Consider the following 15,779-nt stretch of genomic DNA (forward strand, 5'->3'; position numbering starts at 1 on the left):
GTTTTACTGTTCTAAAACTATATTTAAATGACTATGAAACTTAACTTACCACAGGGAGTGAAGCAGTCACAGTCGCAGTAGTTGCAGCGTGTAAACCAGCGCTTCCAGCCTGATTCTTTAGTCCTGCAGTTCTCAATGCGACTGCATTCGTGGTTCAGAGGAACCGCATAGCTCTTAGCATCAGGACAGGTGGACGAACAATGTTGATCTCAAACCGGCCAGGGTGACTGTGACACTTCTAATGGAGATGACTTAGAATTGAAATTCACAGCCAATAAAATTCATTTGAATGTAAAATGTAACTGACCACAATCCTTGTCTTTTCTCCACAACCCAGACTTTGACCTAAAATTATGTTTGGTAACACTTTATAATAACTACTGTGGCAAGGGGGGCGTGGTTCAGCGAGGTCTGCAGCGGGAGAGAGAGCCGCGGGACGAGCGGTAAGTGAGTGGGTTGGACGCAGATTAATAACACCTGTCTCTTGTTCCAGTAATGAGCGCGGAGAGGGGATAAAACGCCAGCGGAACCAGAGAACAGGGAGAGAGAGAGTCGGACTGTTGATGCGACACACAGGAGACTGAGTTTGACCCGGAAGCCGGAAGTGCTGTGAACCGGAAGTGATTATTGTTCATGAGTTTGACTGAAGGCACATGCCTGAGTGTGTTATTTACTTTGATATAATAAAGAAAGCATCAACAGTCCAGCCGACCCCCGTGTCCTCTTCCTTCCTTCTATACGAACTTTGTTACACTGGTGCCGAAACCCGGGAAGGAAGTAGGACCGAGCCGCCGCCATGCAGACGCCCTCCGCCACGCCATTTGCGGACATTATCAATTCCCTCGCGGTCCTCCACCAAGACCAACATCAGGCAATGCTGGACCTTCGGGCAGACCAGGAGCGCCGCTTCGCGGCGATAGTCCAAGGCCAGCAAGAGGACCGCGAGCGGTTCCGGAGCTGGATGGATCGGGAGGTTCGGGCCGAGGCCGCCGGGCTGGCCAGCGCACCGGTTCACGTGCCCCTCCATAAGATGGGGCCGGAAGACGACCCGGAGGCCTTCATAGATCTATTTCAGAAGGCCGCGGAGGCCTGCGGGTGGCCCTGGGCACAGTGGCCGGTGCGCCTCATACCGCTACTATCAGGAGAAGGCCAGGCGGCCGCGCAACAACTACCGGTCGCGAACCTCCTGAAGTATGACGATCTAAAGAGGGCCATCCTTCAGCGGGTCAGCCGGACCCCGGAACAACACAGGCAGCGGTTCCGTTCCATGGAGTGGGGTGAGGCCGGCCGACCCTTCGCAATGGCCCAACAGCTCCGGGACGCGTGCCGCAGATGGCTCTTGGCCGGCGGAAGCGACGTGGACCATATTGTCGATCTGGTGGTGCTGGAGCAGTTTATCGCTCGGCTCCCAAGGAAGACCGCTGAGTGGGTCCAGTGCCACCGGCCCACGTCGCTGGAGACGGCCATCAACTTGGCGGAGGACCACCTGGTGGCGTGCCCGGGGGTCGGCGAGCCCCCGTTAACCTCTCCCTCTCTCTCTCCCCCCTCTCTCTCTCCCCCCTCTCTCTCTCTCTCGCCCTGTCCCTCTCCCCAGGTCCCGCCCTCCAGGCCCTCCTCGCGTCCCCCCCAGAGGCCGGGGTGGGATGGGCCTAGGACCGTCCGGGAGTTCGCGGGCTCCGCCCAGGGGGGCGGGGCCGCTGGGGGCTGGTAGTGACAATGGCTCTGGTTCCGCCCCCTCCCCGGGCTCATTCTCCAACCCACTCCCCGCCGCAGGGGCGGCGGGTAGGCCTGGGCTGGCCTGCTGGCGGTGCGGTGATCCGGATCATTTTGTGGACCGATGTCCAATGATGGACATCAGAACAATGATCCGGATCCCGAACGTCCAGCGGACCACCCCCGATCAAGCAGGAGAGTACCAAATTCCTGTAAGTATCAAGGGGGGTACATATCAGGCCTTGGTGGATTCAGGATGCTACCAAACCTCGATCCATCAAAGCCTGATGCAGCCTGGGGCATTGGATACAAGCCGCATGGTTAAGGTGCGGTGTGTGCACGGGGATGTGGTGGAGTATCCGGTTGTCCCGGTCACGATACAGTTTCGGGGGAAAAAGCATAGTATAGAGGTCGCGGTTAGTCCACACCTCCGGCATCCGCTAATTCTGGGGACGAATTGGCCCGCCTTTCTGGCTTTATTGGGGTCGTTATGCGCGGATGCCGCTTGGGAGAAAAAGGCGAGGAGGGGGGCGGCGTGAGTGCAGCTTGGGGAGACTGAGACGGGACCCTTGGGGACAGCTTCAGAGGAACCGAGCGGGATCGAGAGACTGATTCTCTCGGTCCGCGATGACTTTCCTCTGGAGCAGTCACAAGATGAGACCCACAAAAATGCCTTCCAGCAGGTCCGATCGATTGACGGTCAGTCTCTCCAACCTGCCTTGCCTGTCTCGTATCCGTATTTTGCCATAATAAAGGATCGGTTGTATCGAGTGACCCAAGACACTCAGACAAAGGTAGATACAACCCAGTTGTTAGTACCAAAGAGCCGCCCGGAAATGCTTTTCCAGGCGGCTCACTCTAACCCAATGGCGGGCCACCTGGGACAGGCGGCCACGCTGAATCGCCTCATGACCCGATTTTTTTGGCCAGGCATTCATGACAATGTGCGCAGGTGGTGCGCGTCTTGTCCTGAATGTCAGTTGGTGAATCCACTGGCCGCTCCAAAAGCGCCATTGCGCCCCCTTCCATTAATGCAGGTCCCCTTCGAGAGAATTGCGATGGACCTCATCGGGCCATTAGAGCGATCCGCACGCGGGCATCGTTTTGCGTTAGTTATCGTGGACTACGCAACACGATATCCGGAAGCAGTGGCTCTCCGCAACATCTCCGCGAAGAGTGTTGCGGACCCACTGTTTCGTTTAATCTCCCGAGTGGGGATTCCGAAGGAAATCCTCACTGATCAAGGCATGGCTTTTTTGTCACGCACGTTAAGCGAACTCTACGGATTATTGGGCATTAAATCCATTCGAACAAGCGTCTATCACCCACAAACAGACGGCTTGGTCGAACGATTTAATCGCACTCTTAAATCCATGATCCGTAAATTCGTACAGGAAGACGCCAAAAATTGGGATCGGTGGTTAGAACCCCTCTTATTTGCCGTGCGGGAGGTTCCGCAAGCCTCCACGGGGTTTTCCCCCTTCGAGCTTCTCTACGGACGGCAGCCCCGGCGGGTGCTTGACGTCCTACGAGAAACTTGGGAGGAGGGACCTTCTTTGGCCAAGAACGAAATTCAGTACGTGCTGGACTTGCGAACAAAACTCCACACCTTGGGGCGGCTATCGAGGGAGAATTTGTTGCAAGCCCAGGACCGCCAAAGCCGGTCATATAACAGGTGTACGAAGCTACGCAAATACACAACCGGGAGAGAAAGTGCTCGTTCTACTCCCTACGTCGAGCTCGAAATTAATGTCAAAGTGGCAGGGGCCGTTTGAGGTCGCACGACAGGTAGGAGAGCTCGATTATGAAGTGATACGATCAGATAGGAACGGGGCACGTCAAATATACCACCTCAACCTGCTCAAGAAATGGAATGAGGTGGAATCAGTGTTGTTGGCAACGGTGATCGGGGGAGAGGATGATCTCGGGCCAGAGGCGAGCATTAAAGCACAATCGGTCGCGCTGGCCCCTGGTGGAGATCACCTCTCACCGTTCCAACTCACTGATTTATCAAAATTGCAGGCGGAGTTCGCTGACGTGTTCTCGCCCCTACCGGGACGTACCGACTTGATTCGGCACCATATCGAGACCGAGCCGGGCGTGGTGGTTCGCAGCCGGCCGTATCGTTTGCCTGAACACAAGAAAAAGGTAGTTCAGGAAGAATTAGGGGCAATGCTCGACATGGGAGTTATCGAGGAGTCCAACAGTGACTGGGCGAGCCCGATAGTTTTGGTCCCCAAAACCGACGGCTCGGTCAGGTTCTGTGTGGACTACCGCAAGGTGAACGCTGTGTCGAAATTCGACGCGTATCCAATGCCGCGGGTTGACGAGTTGCTTGATCGGTTGGGCACGGCTCGATTTTATTCGACACTGGACTTAACAAAGGGCTATTGGCAGATCCCCTTGTCTCCATTGTCCAAAGAAAAGACAGCTTTCACCACGCCGTTTGGATTACACCAATTTGTCACGCTTCCTTTCGGCTTGTTCGGGGCGCCCGCGACCTTCCAGCGACTCATGGATAGGATTTTGCGTCCCCATGCCGCATATGCTGCTGCGTATTTGGATGACATAGTGATTTATAGTCACGATTGGCAGCGGCATATGCAGCATGTGAGGGCGGTCCTGAGGTCGCTGAGGGGAGCGGGGCTCACGGCCAACCCAAAGAAGTGTGCGATTGGGCGGGTGGAAGTAAGGTATCTGGGCTTCCACTTGGGTCATGGACAGGTGCGTCCCCAAATTGATAAGACTGCCGCAATTGCAACCTGTCCGAGGCCCAAGACCAAAAAGGAGGTAAGACAGTTCTTGGGGCTGGCGGGATATTACAGACGGTTTATACCAAATTATTCGGACCTCACCAGCCCTTTGACTGATTTTACTAGAAAGGGGCTACCAGATACGGTCCAGTGGACGGAGCCGTGTCAACAGGCTTTTACCCGAGTTAAGGCTGCTCTATGTGGCGGGCCGCTTTTACACTCCCCTGACTTTTCTCTCCCTTTCTTGTTGCAGACTGACGCGTCGGACAGGGGGCTGGGCGCAGTCCTGGCCCAGGAGGTGGAGGGGGGAGAGCGGCCGGTGCTGTACATTAGCCGTAAGCTCTCCAAGAGGGAAGCTAAGTACAGCACCATAGAGAAGGAGTGTCTGGCCATCAGGTGGGCCGTTCTCACCCTCCGCTACTATAGCTACTATATAGTTCTCACCCTCCGGCCTGAGTCGGGCGGTGGGGGTATGTGGCAAGGGGGGTGTGGTTCAGCGAGGTCTGCAGCGGGAGAGAGAGCCGCAGGACGAGCGGTAAGTGAGTGGGTTGGACGCAGATTAATAACACCTGTCTCTTGTTCCAGTAATGAGCGCGGAGAGGGGATAAAACGCCACCGGAACCAGAGAACAGGGAGAGAGAGAGTCGGACTGTTGATGCGACACACAGGAGACTGAGTTTGACCCGGAAGCCGGAAGTGCTGTGAACCGGAAGTGATTATTGTTCATGAGTTTGACTGAAGGCACACGCCTGAGTGTGTTATTTACTTTGATATAATAAAGAAAGCATCAACAGTCCAGCCGACCCCCGTGTCCTCTTCCTTCCTTCTATACGAACTTTGTTACAACTACACTTTGAAGCATTAGTTAAGCATTAGTAAATAGTTAATTCATCATTTATAAAGCATTAAAGCAGCACTTGGCAACTTTTGCTCTCGGGGTCCCCCTACAGTTGGGAAAAAATAATGTCCTCAACTACTGTCGTTAACTCTCTCATCCTACAACAGGGGATGCCATCGCGCGTGCATTTGTTGACATGACAGCCCTGATAGCCCTGAACTAGTAATGCGCGGGTCGTCTCATAACCCGCAGACCCCGTATGTCTATTTAATGGTCGCGGGTGCGGGGCGGGTTGTAAAAATATATACAGTGGTGCGGGGTGGGCCAAATAACTTCATAAAAGCGGGACCCGCGGGTTTGTGCAGCACTAACAGTTCCCCTGAACACTGCAAGAGGAGTTCATGTTCTTCTGCCTTCGCGTGTGAAATGTCTTCATCCCAGGTACAGTCAGTGGCATATATTTCAGCATGTCATATGAATATAATTTCATGGGTTTTATTTTTTTCAAACGCCAAATAATCACGATGCTCATGTTTACAAGCCAGCATCATTATAGTAGTCTATTGGTTACCGTTTTACAGAATCTATATGATACTTCAGTTCAGTGTTTGAGTGATAGCTCACCGTAACAAGCAGGACAGGTCGGGCACGCCTCCTTCAGCTCACGCTGACGAGCAAACGCTGGTCCAATGTTGATCCTCGTCCTGCCTTTAATCCCATCACTTTTTCGTTTCCTCTTATTGCTTTCCTCCAACAAAACCTTTTCTTTCTTATTTGTCTCTGCTGCTTTGGACATGACTATATTATCCGACTAACAAAGTTGGGCTCGCACGTCCGAATTTAAGGAAGTGTGGGTGTTGGTGGAAGTGACGTATGTGCCGTAAAGCAGTCGAATTTTGTAGTTCTTTTTGTTCTCGGGTTACTACCCGAAACCCGAAGTTTAAAAGTACGATTAAAAATTATACAGACCCCATCAAGCTATGGCAGACGTGTCATTCAACCTATTGTAAGTCGATGTATCATCACAAGAGTCTTGAAAATATATTATGAAGGTTGAAAAGTTACCTAGTGCTACTTTAATAGACATTAATAGGCAGTTTATAAATACAGATATAAATGCTTTGTTCTTGATTTATAAGCTTATATATAATGTGTTTCATAATTGTATTTTCCTACTTTATAAATGATCAATTTATCATTCCTAAATTAAGAATTACATTATTTACAGAAGAGTTATTTAGTTGTCATCAGTAGTTCATATGATCATTTAGAACGTGTAAGTAAAGGGTTAATAAAATATTTAAATGCACATTTATACATCGTATTATTTCGACATATAGTAATAGTTACTCGGTGTGTGAATAAATGCTTTATTAACATGTATTCCTACTGTAGTTCATGATTCATTCAGGTAGTTATAAAACATTTAGTAGTTGTCAGTTAACTATTTCTGTGAGCTCATCTAAAGTGAGGGCTATTTATGCCTCGTAAGGCTTTTTCAAAGGCTCAGTTCTCTTCTGAACAGAAAAAGGAAACAAACACAACACAGAGGAATAAAGCACATATAAATATTTATTTCAAAATGCAAAAATGGAGACTGTACAACTAGTAACTTAATATCAAATTTAAATTAAACCTCTTCAATGTCATAGAAAATATTATTCCTGTAGACCCCCAGAAACCATAACTGCAGTCAAACTAAGCCTCTGCAATCTGATATAAAAATACATTTATGTAAAGTGTAAACTTTGCTGAATAAAAATGTACCAGTGGATTACACTGGATTACAGAAGTGGCAAATACAACAAATACAATTACCGGTATTAATAAAATTAATAGAGTATTTTGCAGTATCATAACTGTACTGACTTTAAAACATTAAAGAACAGCAGTGCAGAAGAGAACAGAGCCTTTGAAAAAGCCTTACGAGGCATAAGTAGCCCTCACTTTAGATGAGCTCTACTAAATGTTTTATAACTACCTGAATGAATCATGAACTACAGTAGGAATACATGTTAATAAAGCATTTATTCACACACCGAGTAACTATTACTATATGTCTAAATAATACGATTGCCTAATCTTCACGGAACTTTATCGCGGGGGGGGGGGGGGGGGGGGGGGGGGGGGGAAGAGTTCCTGGTACAAAATGTTCCGGGTAATTTTGGTGGAAAAGGGGCTAATCATTCCCTTTATATAGGCTCCTAAGCCTTTCCTGTGTAATGGTTTGCCAGCTGATGTACCTTTGGATAATATCATTAAAAAGCTAACAACCATTAGTGTTTGTAATAAAAAATTATATGACAATTTTAATCCTTGCATAAATTTTTTTTTTTTTAAATCAACTAGCTGTTTCCAAAACTCGTTTGTTTAGCCTTAAGGCTGACGAACTACAGTGGTTAAAAATTATTTTAAACACTGTTCCTGAACATTAAAACCCAAACGTTTATTGGTGTGCTGAAGATTTTATGTAGAACAGCTTGTTTTATTTAGCTTTTATAAGATGTTCACCACTTCTTTAGAAAAAATAGCCATGGTTTTGTTATCGATTAGTACTTAGTTACTTAATTTGAGTTACTTTAGTTTTCCGAAAAGATATCACATTAAATGGCGGATAACATTTTTAGGGGACAGGTTATGTTGTCTTGGTTATGTCAAGTTGTCATGACAAAACCTGTCAGTGTCTATGATGTATTGGTTTATGTCAAGTTGTCATAACAAAGACAACTCCGAAATGTCATCATTGCATTAAAAATGACATAATTAAGCGAATGACACTTAATGACAGTTGTCATAAACATGCATAAAACTCCTTCATATTCATGACACGTGTCATGTCATGATTATGAAGGTGTCATGTTAGTCTTATGCACACCCCTTCAAGTAAAGTGTTACCTTTTTGGAAGGACTAGTCTCTATTTTAACCTAAAATATACAATAATTATTGCATAAATATAAAAAAAAAAATACCATCAAATCATCTCAAAATACAAAATTAAAAAGAAAAAATATTATTGAAGAAAAATAAATTGCATTGGTTTTACTGGGGTGGAGGAAGTTTAATTTTTAGGTGTCCGGTCACTTATGACCGGGAAGACAACCAATGCAACCCCTAAATGAAGAGCACCAGTTAAGAATATTTAGCAGTTTCGAAAGCAGAAGCCATCTTCAAGTCTCAAGAGTTTGTAGGCAGCGCTCCCTTTCTCACTGTCTCGTTGCCTCACCCTAATTGTCCCAACAGTTATACTGAAGTTAGACTTCAAGGTCTATCCACATCATTCTGATTGGCTCAGATAAAATGCAATGTAAGCAAGTTTCCACACATAGACAGATAGGAGCAAATATCGCCACCATGACCAGAATTACATCACAGCGACCTCAGGGGCCACCGAAAAGCATCTTCAAGTCTGGTGTCGCCTGCAAAAATGTCCATCTCCAACTTTAGGAGTGCACAGATCTGGTACAAACACAAAAACTTCAGAGAATACTGGTTTCCCCCTAGGTTAAGAACATCTTAACTAATTATAAACAAAACATTTCTCCAAAACATTCTGATACTAGACTATATGTGCTTTCTCGCAGTGAGAGGTACAGACGATAGTACAGACAATATTCATCTAGACTCTTTAGTGTTTCTGTTAAAGCAAATATAAAATAAATAAAATTAAAGAAAAATCCATATTTCATATCTGGAAGCCGGGCTAAGTGAGCAAACACTGCATCACACATCTCTAGGCCAAACCCTCAGTCACTCCTTAGACACCAAATACACACTTTAGAAAACAAGAAACAAAGCAAAATGTTTTTCTTTCACAACAAAAATAAAATCATTTACTTTTTTTGTTTACACTGTTTTTTTCCAGTCCTATGCAAAGCATGCTGGGGGTAATTTAGACCAGGGGTTTTCAAACCATTCCTGGAGCCTCCCCAGCACTGCACATTTTGGAAATCTCCCTTATTGGACACACCCAGCTCAGGTCATGGAGTACTAAACTAATCAGCTGATAAATTAATAAAGCTGTGTTAAATAAGACACTCGTCCAACATATGCAGCCCCCTAAGAAATGCATCTCAATAGATATGTTTACTTGCACTACTTTTCCAATCCGATTTCAGATTCTTAAAGGGTTAGGCTTCTGTATAGTAAAAGGTGTTGCATATGAGGGATGGGTGTCTTATTTAACACAGCTGTATTAACTCATCAGCTGATTAGTTTAGTACTCCATGACCTGAGCTGGGTGTGTCTAATAAGGGAGACATCCAAAACGTGCAGTGCTGCGGAGGCTCCAGGAATGGTTTGCAAACCCCTGATTCCCACTGACATGCATTATACAAGCAACGGTTGGAGTTAAAAATCTTAATTTGTGTTCTACTGAAGAAACAAACACACCTACCTTGGGTGCCCTGGGGTTAAGCAGACAAACATCAAATTTTCATATTTGGGTGAACTAACCCTTTAATTTGTTGCAGGACCCCTAAATTGATAAAACTGAGATGCTTTAACAGTCAGACCTGACTCACTTGTTTTGTCAGTATATTGCCCAAGGCTCAGGGAGAGAGTTGTTTGTCATGTTTCCTTGAATTTCTTGGCTGACCAGTTCTTTTTAAGGTATGAAGGAAGGATATTTAGAAAATCTGCATACAAGAATATATAAATAGGGTGTGCGTTTGAGAGAGACATTCAGATACACTGAGCAGACTTGTAAAATGGCTCTGACAGCAATTCTTTTTCTGTGCTTTGCAGCTTCACTTCCTTTCCCAGGACTGGGGGGACATGGACACTCAGGTGAGTTTTCTTTTATTAAGCATATTAAATACTATATATTAAAGTATTTAGGAGACTGAAATCTATTATTCATTACAAATTCCCAAAGTATTTGTTACACCAGCAGAATTTGTGCTGGTATTCTCAGAACTGCTTTGGTATTTCACTGTAGCAACCTTTCTCTGTTTGTTGCTCTCTTCTAAACAGAAAAACTGGCCCCAATGTTAGTTAAGGTGGATGTCACTAATAAATTTGCTAATAAGATGGTCTCCTACAACACCACTGTGCCAGAGGGAATGCCAATGTTTGGGGTCTTAAATAAACTACAGGACACCAACAGCTTCAAGTAAGGCCCACACTTTTATCAAATTATTGTGATTTAATGCATTTTACATGCAGCAGGCCTAATGTAAGTATAGTATAGAAAATCAAAATAATGACTGAATGAGGTTATGTGGAAATGGGGTTCTTTTACCACTGTGGAAGAAAAAAACAAGGAATCCATGTAAATCTATAATATACAACTTTATATGACTGAGATGCTCTTAGAATCAGACCTGACTCAAGGCTTGTCTTCTAAGTGTATTGTACATGGCTTAAGATAATAGTAACTTTTTAGTGCAAATAAAACATTTTGGTGCTAATTCTGCTACCTTTATTTCTATTAGTTTCACATACAGCATTAACAAAAGCTATGGCATATATCTGGAAAGTGTGAATGGAGTGGCTGGGTCTAATGAAAACCACACATACTGGGAGCTTCTGTCTAAGAAAGGAAACTCTATTACCCGGCTGAGCGTGGGTAAGTGTATGAGTTTAATTATAAAGCATGCACTTCTATGCCACAGTAAAATTAACTTTTACAAAATAACTCAATATTTTTTTTTTCTTTTCTTTTGCAGGAATTGGTTGCTACCAACCCAAGAGAAATGAGATTTTCCTTATGAATTTCACCACTTGGTGAAAAAAACAGATCATTTGTGGTTTCAAATGCGACCCCTCTACTGATTCTGTGTCAGTATATTAATCCCACATCTTGTACTAATCATCAAATGAATGAATAATCTGATATTTTCATTGTAACTATGGTATGATACACTAATAAATTTACTGAGCATTACTGGAATTGTTTCTGTGATCTTTCAATAATTGTCTCATTATTACCAGTCTCCAATTTCATAGATAACCAGATGCATATAGTCATTTTTATTTGAGTACATTAAAATAAAGATTCATTCTGTTGTTTCCAGGACTCATATGAACTTCATAGAAAATGATAATCAGATTCAGTGTCCTCTATCCTGTAGAAGCTGAGATAACAAAGAAAAACATTAATTTTGCAGCATTATTCGTATTACTGCAGTATTTGCTACTGTTTTAACTATAATAAAACTGTTTTTTTTATATATTGTTTTACTGTTCTAAAACTATATTTAAATGACTATGAAACTTAACTTACCACAGGGAGTGAAGCAGTCACAGTCGCAGTAGTTGCAGCGTGTAAACCAGCGCTTCCAGCCTGATTCTTTAGTCCTGCAGTTCTCAATGCGACTGCATTCGTGGTTCAGAGGAACCGCATAGCTCTTAGCATCAGGACAGGTGGACGAACACGTCCCATCAATGTCCTTCTCATTGATCTCAACCCGGCCACGGTGACACACTCCTAATGAGACATCCAGGAAAAGAATTTCATACACACGAAATTCACAGCTAATGAAATTCATTTTAATGTAAAATGGGTAACACTTTACAATAAGGTTCATTAGCTAACATAAGGTAACTAAATTAGTTAACATGAATTAATAATGAACTGCACATATAAAGCATTTATTTATCTTTGTTAATATTAATTTCAACATTTACCAATGTATTATTAAAATCTTGTTAACATTAGTTAATGCACTGTCAACAAACCATGAGCAGCTATATTTTTTATTAACTAACATTAACAAAGATTGAACAGAGGTGTTGTTCATAGGGAGTTCATGTTAACTAATGCATTAACTAATGTTAACTAATGCAACCTAATTGTAAAGTGTTACCATAAAAAAAAGTAACTGACCACAATCCGTTTTTCTCCATAACCCAGACTTTGACCTAAAGTAATGTTTTAACTATAAAATTTAGCCAACATGAACCAATTTAATAGATGTATAATATATACTTCACATGAAAAAAATATTACATAACAGTATATTTTATGTTATAGGTAATGACTATGCAGTCTAAGAAAAGTTTGTAAAAACAAGGCCCAAATAATGTGTTTGATTGAAAGTCTTTTTTAAAATTTGTTTACCCGCATTTTGAATTACGCTTTGCGATTTTGTTTTTAAGGAAATGTCTGTAAAGTTATAACACTCCACCGTTTTTAGAAATAGGATATATAATAGTTAGAATAATAGCTTATTCAACTTCTTTCCTACATTTAGACATGTGGGTAAATGCATTTGTGTCAGTACATGCATTGTTTTAGTTTGGTAGGGTCGCCGCTAGCTTAGCTTAGCATAATGAATGGAATCCTTTGTTGCCAGCTAGCATGTCCTGAGTAAAAATGATTCAAAAACAAAAACATATTTACTTCTTGTGGCCTATGTATTCACAACGAGTACAAATAGCGATGCAGATATTGACTTGGAACTACTGTACATTATGGGGAAGCACAGGCAAAGCACTGCTACTCGGGTGCAGAGATGTCACGCAACACATTGCGATAGCTCAACAGCCAGAGGACGCAAGGATGAGAGCCGTGATATCTTTGCGACATAGGATTTTATTCATTATGCTAAGCTAAGCTAGCGGCGACCCTGCCAAACTAAAACAATGCATGCATTGAGACAAAAATGCATTTGCCCACATATCTAAATGTAGGAAAGAAGTTAAGCCCCATTTCTAAAAACGGTGAAGTGTTCCTTTAACAGATATCACATGTCCTAGTAGAATATTTCAGTGTTTTCTTACAGTGTGTGGTCATTCAAACACCTTTCACAGTACCAGCACTGACTAATATAACATCATTACTTAGTGTTCAATCTCTCATAAACATATGAGATTTAAAGGGTTAGTTCACCCCAAAATGACAATTTTGTCATTAATTACTTTCCCTCATGCCGATCCAGACCGGTAAGACCTCTGTTCATCTTCGGAACACAATGATATTTTTAATGAAATCCGATGGTTTAGAAAAGCCTCCATTGGCAGCGCTGGCATTTCCTCTCTCAAGACCCATAAATGGTACTAAAGACGTTCTTTAAAAGTCCATCTTACTAGCCTAGATATCTAGACGAACCCTAGCGGCAGAAAATCTAATTTGCCGTGAGTGTAGTCTAGCGACTCTCAATAGACTTCTGAGCTGGAAATACCAAACTCTGGTCAGGCCAATCACATTGTGTAAAGGTTCACAGGCTTAACATAATGATGGCAGAACGGTGATGTTTCCGTGTGCTACTTGTAAACAAAGAAGCTGGCGAACAGCGGTCTTTCAAATCAGCTTTGGCCGCGACCCTGGAAGACCTGTTGTTTAGCTTTTCTTTGAGTAAAGAACAAAGAACGGCACTGAAATCATTCTTGAGAAGGGAAGATGTGTTCACAGTTTTGCCGACCGGATACGGCGAAAGTTTATTCTATCAACAAGCTCCTCTTCACGTTTCTCTGGTTGGTTGTAGCGCTATCCTATCCCGTGCAGGGGGAGTCTGAAAGACAACCGTTTATCCCGCCTCTACGATTGAGCCCTGTCTATGGTGAGTTCACAGACCCAACCTCTTGATGTGGTTCTGGCTTGTCAGGCTACCATCTCACTACAGTGGTTCTACAATAATTTTATGAAGCAAAGAGAATATTTCTTGTTTGCAAAAAAAAGAAAGAAAAAAACTTAAATAACAACTTATATAGTGATGGCGATTTCAAAACACTGCTTTTTGAAGCGTTATGAATCAGGGTATCGAATCAGCAGTTCGGTTTGCCAAAGTCACATGATTTCAGCAGATTGGCGGTTTGACACGCGATCCGAAACATGAATCGATACGCTGATTCATAACTCTCCAAGGCTCCGAAGCAGTGTTTTGAAATCGGTAATCAATGCATTATTCTATTTTTTTTGCAAACAAAAACTATTCTCGTTACTTCATAAAATTATTGAACAACCACTGGAGTGAGATGGACTTTTTAACGTCTTTAGTGCCTTTTATGGGTCTTGAGAGAGGAAATGCCAGTGATGCCAATGGAGGCCTTTCTGATCCATCGGATTTCAACAAAAACATCTTAATTTGTGTTCCGAAGATGAACAAAGGTCTTACGGGTCTGGAACGGCATGAGGGTGAGTAATTAATGACAATTAAAAATTTTGGGTGAACTAACCCCTTTAAGACAGAATAAGTCTGGTGTTCATAATCTGTGAAAATGTTCTGGGTAAATCTGTAATTTGTGTGGAGCGTTCAGCCAGATAAGGACTTACTGAGGCAGGACGGTTTGGGCGTCCATTTCCCGTTGGACTGGCAGGCTCGAGCAGGATCTCCAACCAACACAAATCCTGGCCTGCAGTCGTACCGCACCACAGAACCCACCCACCAATCACTCCCATACACCATCCCGTTAAAGTCCACATCAGGTTTTCCACAATTCACTAGGGCAAAAGTTTATTGGACAAAACTCAATGAAAAGTTCCAGTGTACACAGAACAAATCATCAGAATAAATCACAAAATATTCGGTGTTTGTGGAAATGCCTCAAAGTCAAAAATGCAGTGCATTTTATTAAAATGATGATCGTTGTACCTCTACAGAGGGATTTGTATCCCACCCAGCAGCAGTCTGAATCTCCACATTTGTCTCTTTTTAGCTCCCTGTGTCTCCCCTTACACCCTCCAAAACAAAGCGGGGCTGTCCCAGACCAGTAAGTATCTCCCAGGTCATCCTCCTGTTCTACCTCTAACAAGCCTGAAGGGACATGCAGTTTTCAGTGCTCAAATCCACACATTTTCAAAGTACAATATTTCTGACACGTCCAATTTGTAAGCCTAGTTAAGATATTTTGTTCATTCACAAATAAATCAAATGTTCCTCTTACCACTTCCTAAATCTTCCTCCACAGCTGTTTGTTGAGTAAATGCAGTTATAGGCACTTGTGTGAACACCCCATTTATGGATGCCACAAACAGCAGAAGAGCAGCTCCTAGTTTCATTGCGTTTTGATGGTGGTATTTCTTCTCTAATGCTGCAGTCTGTTCAGTTCTCCTCGTCTAAAAATCCTTCACTCATTCTCATCTCAGCAATCACGGTTTGTCATCTCATATCATGGTAGTTCTTATTAAAATATCTGTATTGACAGATCCATAAAAACATTTACATTAAAGTTATTCTTTACAGGCTATTTTCAAGAACCTATTTCCCTACAGAGAGACAGAGCAAGACAGATGGAAAGAAAGGGGAAGTGTTGCATCTTAGCTTACACTAAGCTCCTAACGCAAACTAATCTTTTAAACTCTGCTAACATACCAGTGATTATCACCAGAGCAGAAAAAGATTATAGAGAATGGGAAAGCCACGGGAAGGCTGATTTGCAGTTTAGCTTAACTTTCAGGTGTGCTGATTGTAAATGTCATGTTTTGAACATTTTAGCAATGCTTTTAATCTTGTCCAATGTGCCGATGGCCTAGATCTATGAAAAGTGCTCAAACTCTGACCTCTGACTGCTGGAGTAATGTATAAACTTCTGC

The 15,779-nt window shown here is 43.4% G+C and overlaps 1 protein-coding gene and 2 long non-coding RNA genes across 3 annotated transcripts; 2 read left to right on the forward strand and 1 right to left on the reverse strand.

The window, feature by feature from the left end:
* Positions 1–10,279: 10,279 nt before the first annotated feature.
* On the forward strand, positions 10,280–11,179 carry LOC137071949 (uncharacterized). The gene is made up of 3 exons (XR_010904558.1): positions 10,280–10,415; positions 10,738–10,871; positions 10,972–11,179. It is a non-coding gene; the product is annotated as an uncharacterized lncRNA (long non-coding RNA).
* Positions 11,180–11,262: 83 nt separating this feature from the next.
* si:ch211-117m20.4 (seizure protein 6) lies at positions 11,263–14,893 on the reverse strand. Its single transcript, XM_067438800.1, has 3 exons — positions 14,520–14,893; positions 11,529–11,732; positions 11,263–11,379 (listed from the first exon to the last, which is right to left on the reverse strand). Exons 1-3 carry the CDS (start codon positions 14,650–14,652, stop codon positions 11,366–11,368), a joined length of 351 nt encoding a protein of 116 aa, XP_067294901.1. The 5' UTR covers positions 14,653–14,893; the 3' UTR covers positions 11,263–11,365.
* On the forward strand, positions 13,511–15,138 carry LOC137071109 (uncharacterized). The gene is made up of 3 exons (XR_010904388.1): positions 13,511–13,806; positions 14,244–14,381; positions 14,903–15,138. It is a non-coding gene; the product is annotated as an uncharacterized lncRNA (long non-coding RNA).
* Positions 15,139–15,779: the final 641 nt, after the last annotated feature.

Source organism: Pseudorasbora parva, chromosome 3 (genome assembly GCF_024679245.1).
Source record: "Pseudorasbora parva isolate DD20220531a chromosome 3, ASM2467924v1, whole genome shotgun sequence".
In the NCBI taxonomy this organism is placed as follows: Eukaryota; Metazoa; Chordata; class Actinopteri; order Cypriniformes; family Gobionidae; genus Pseudorasbora; species Pseudorasbora parva.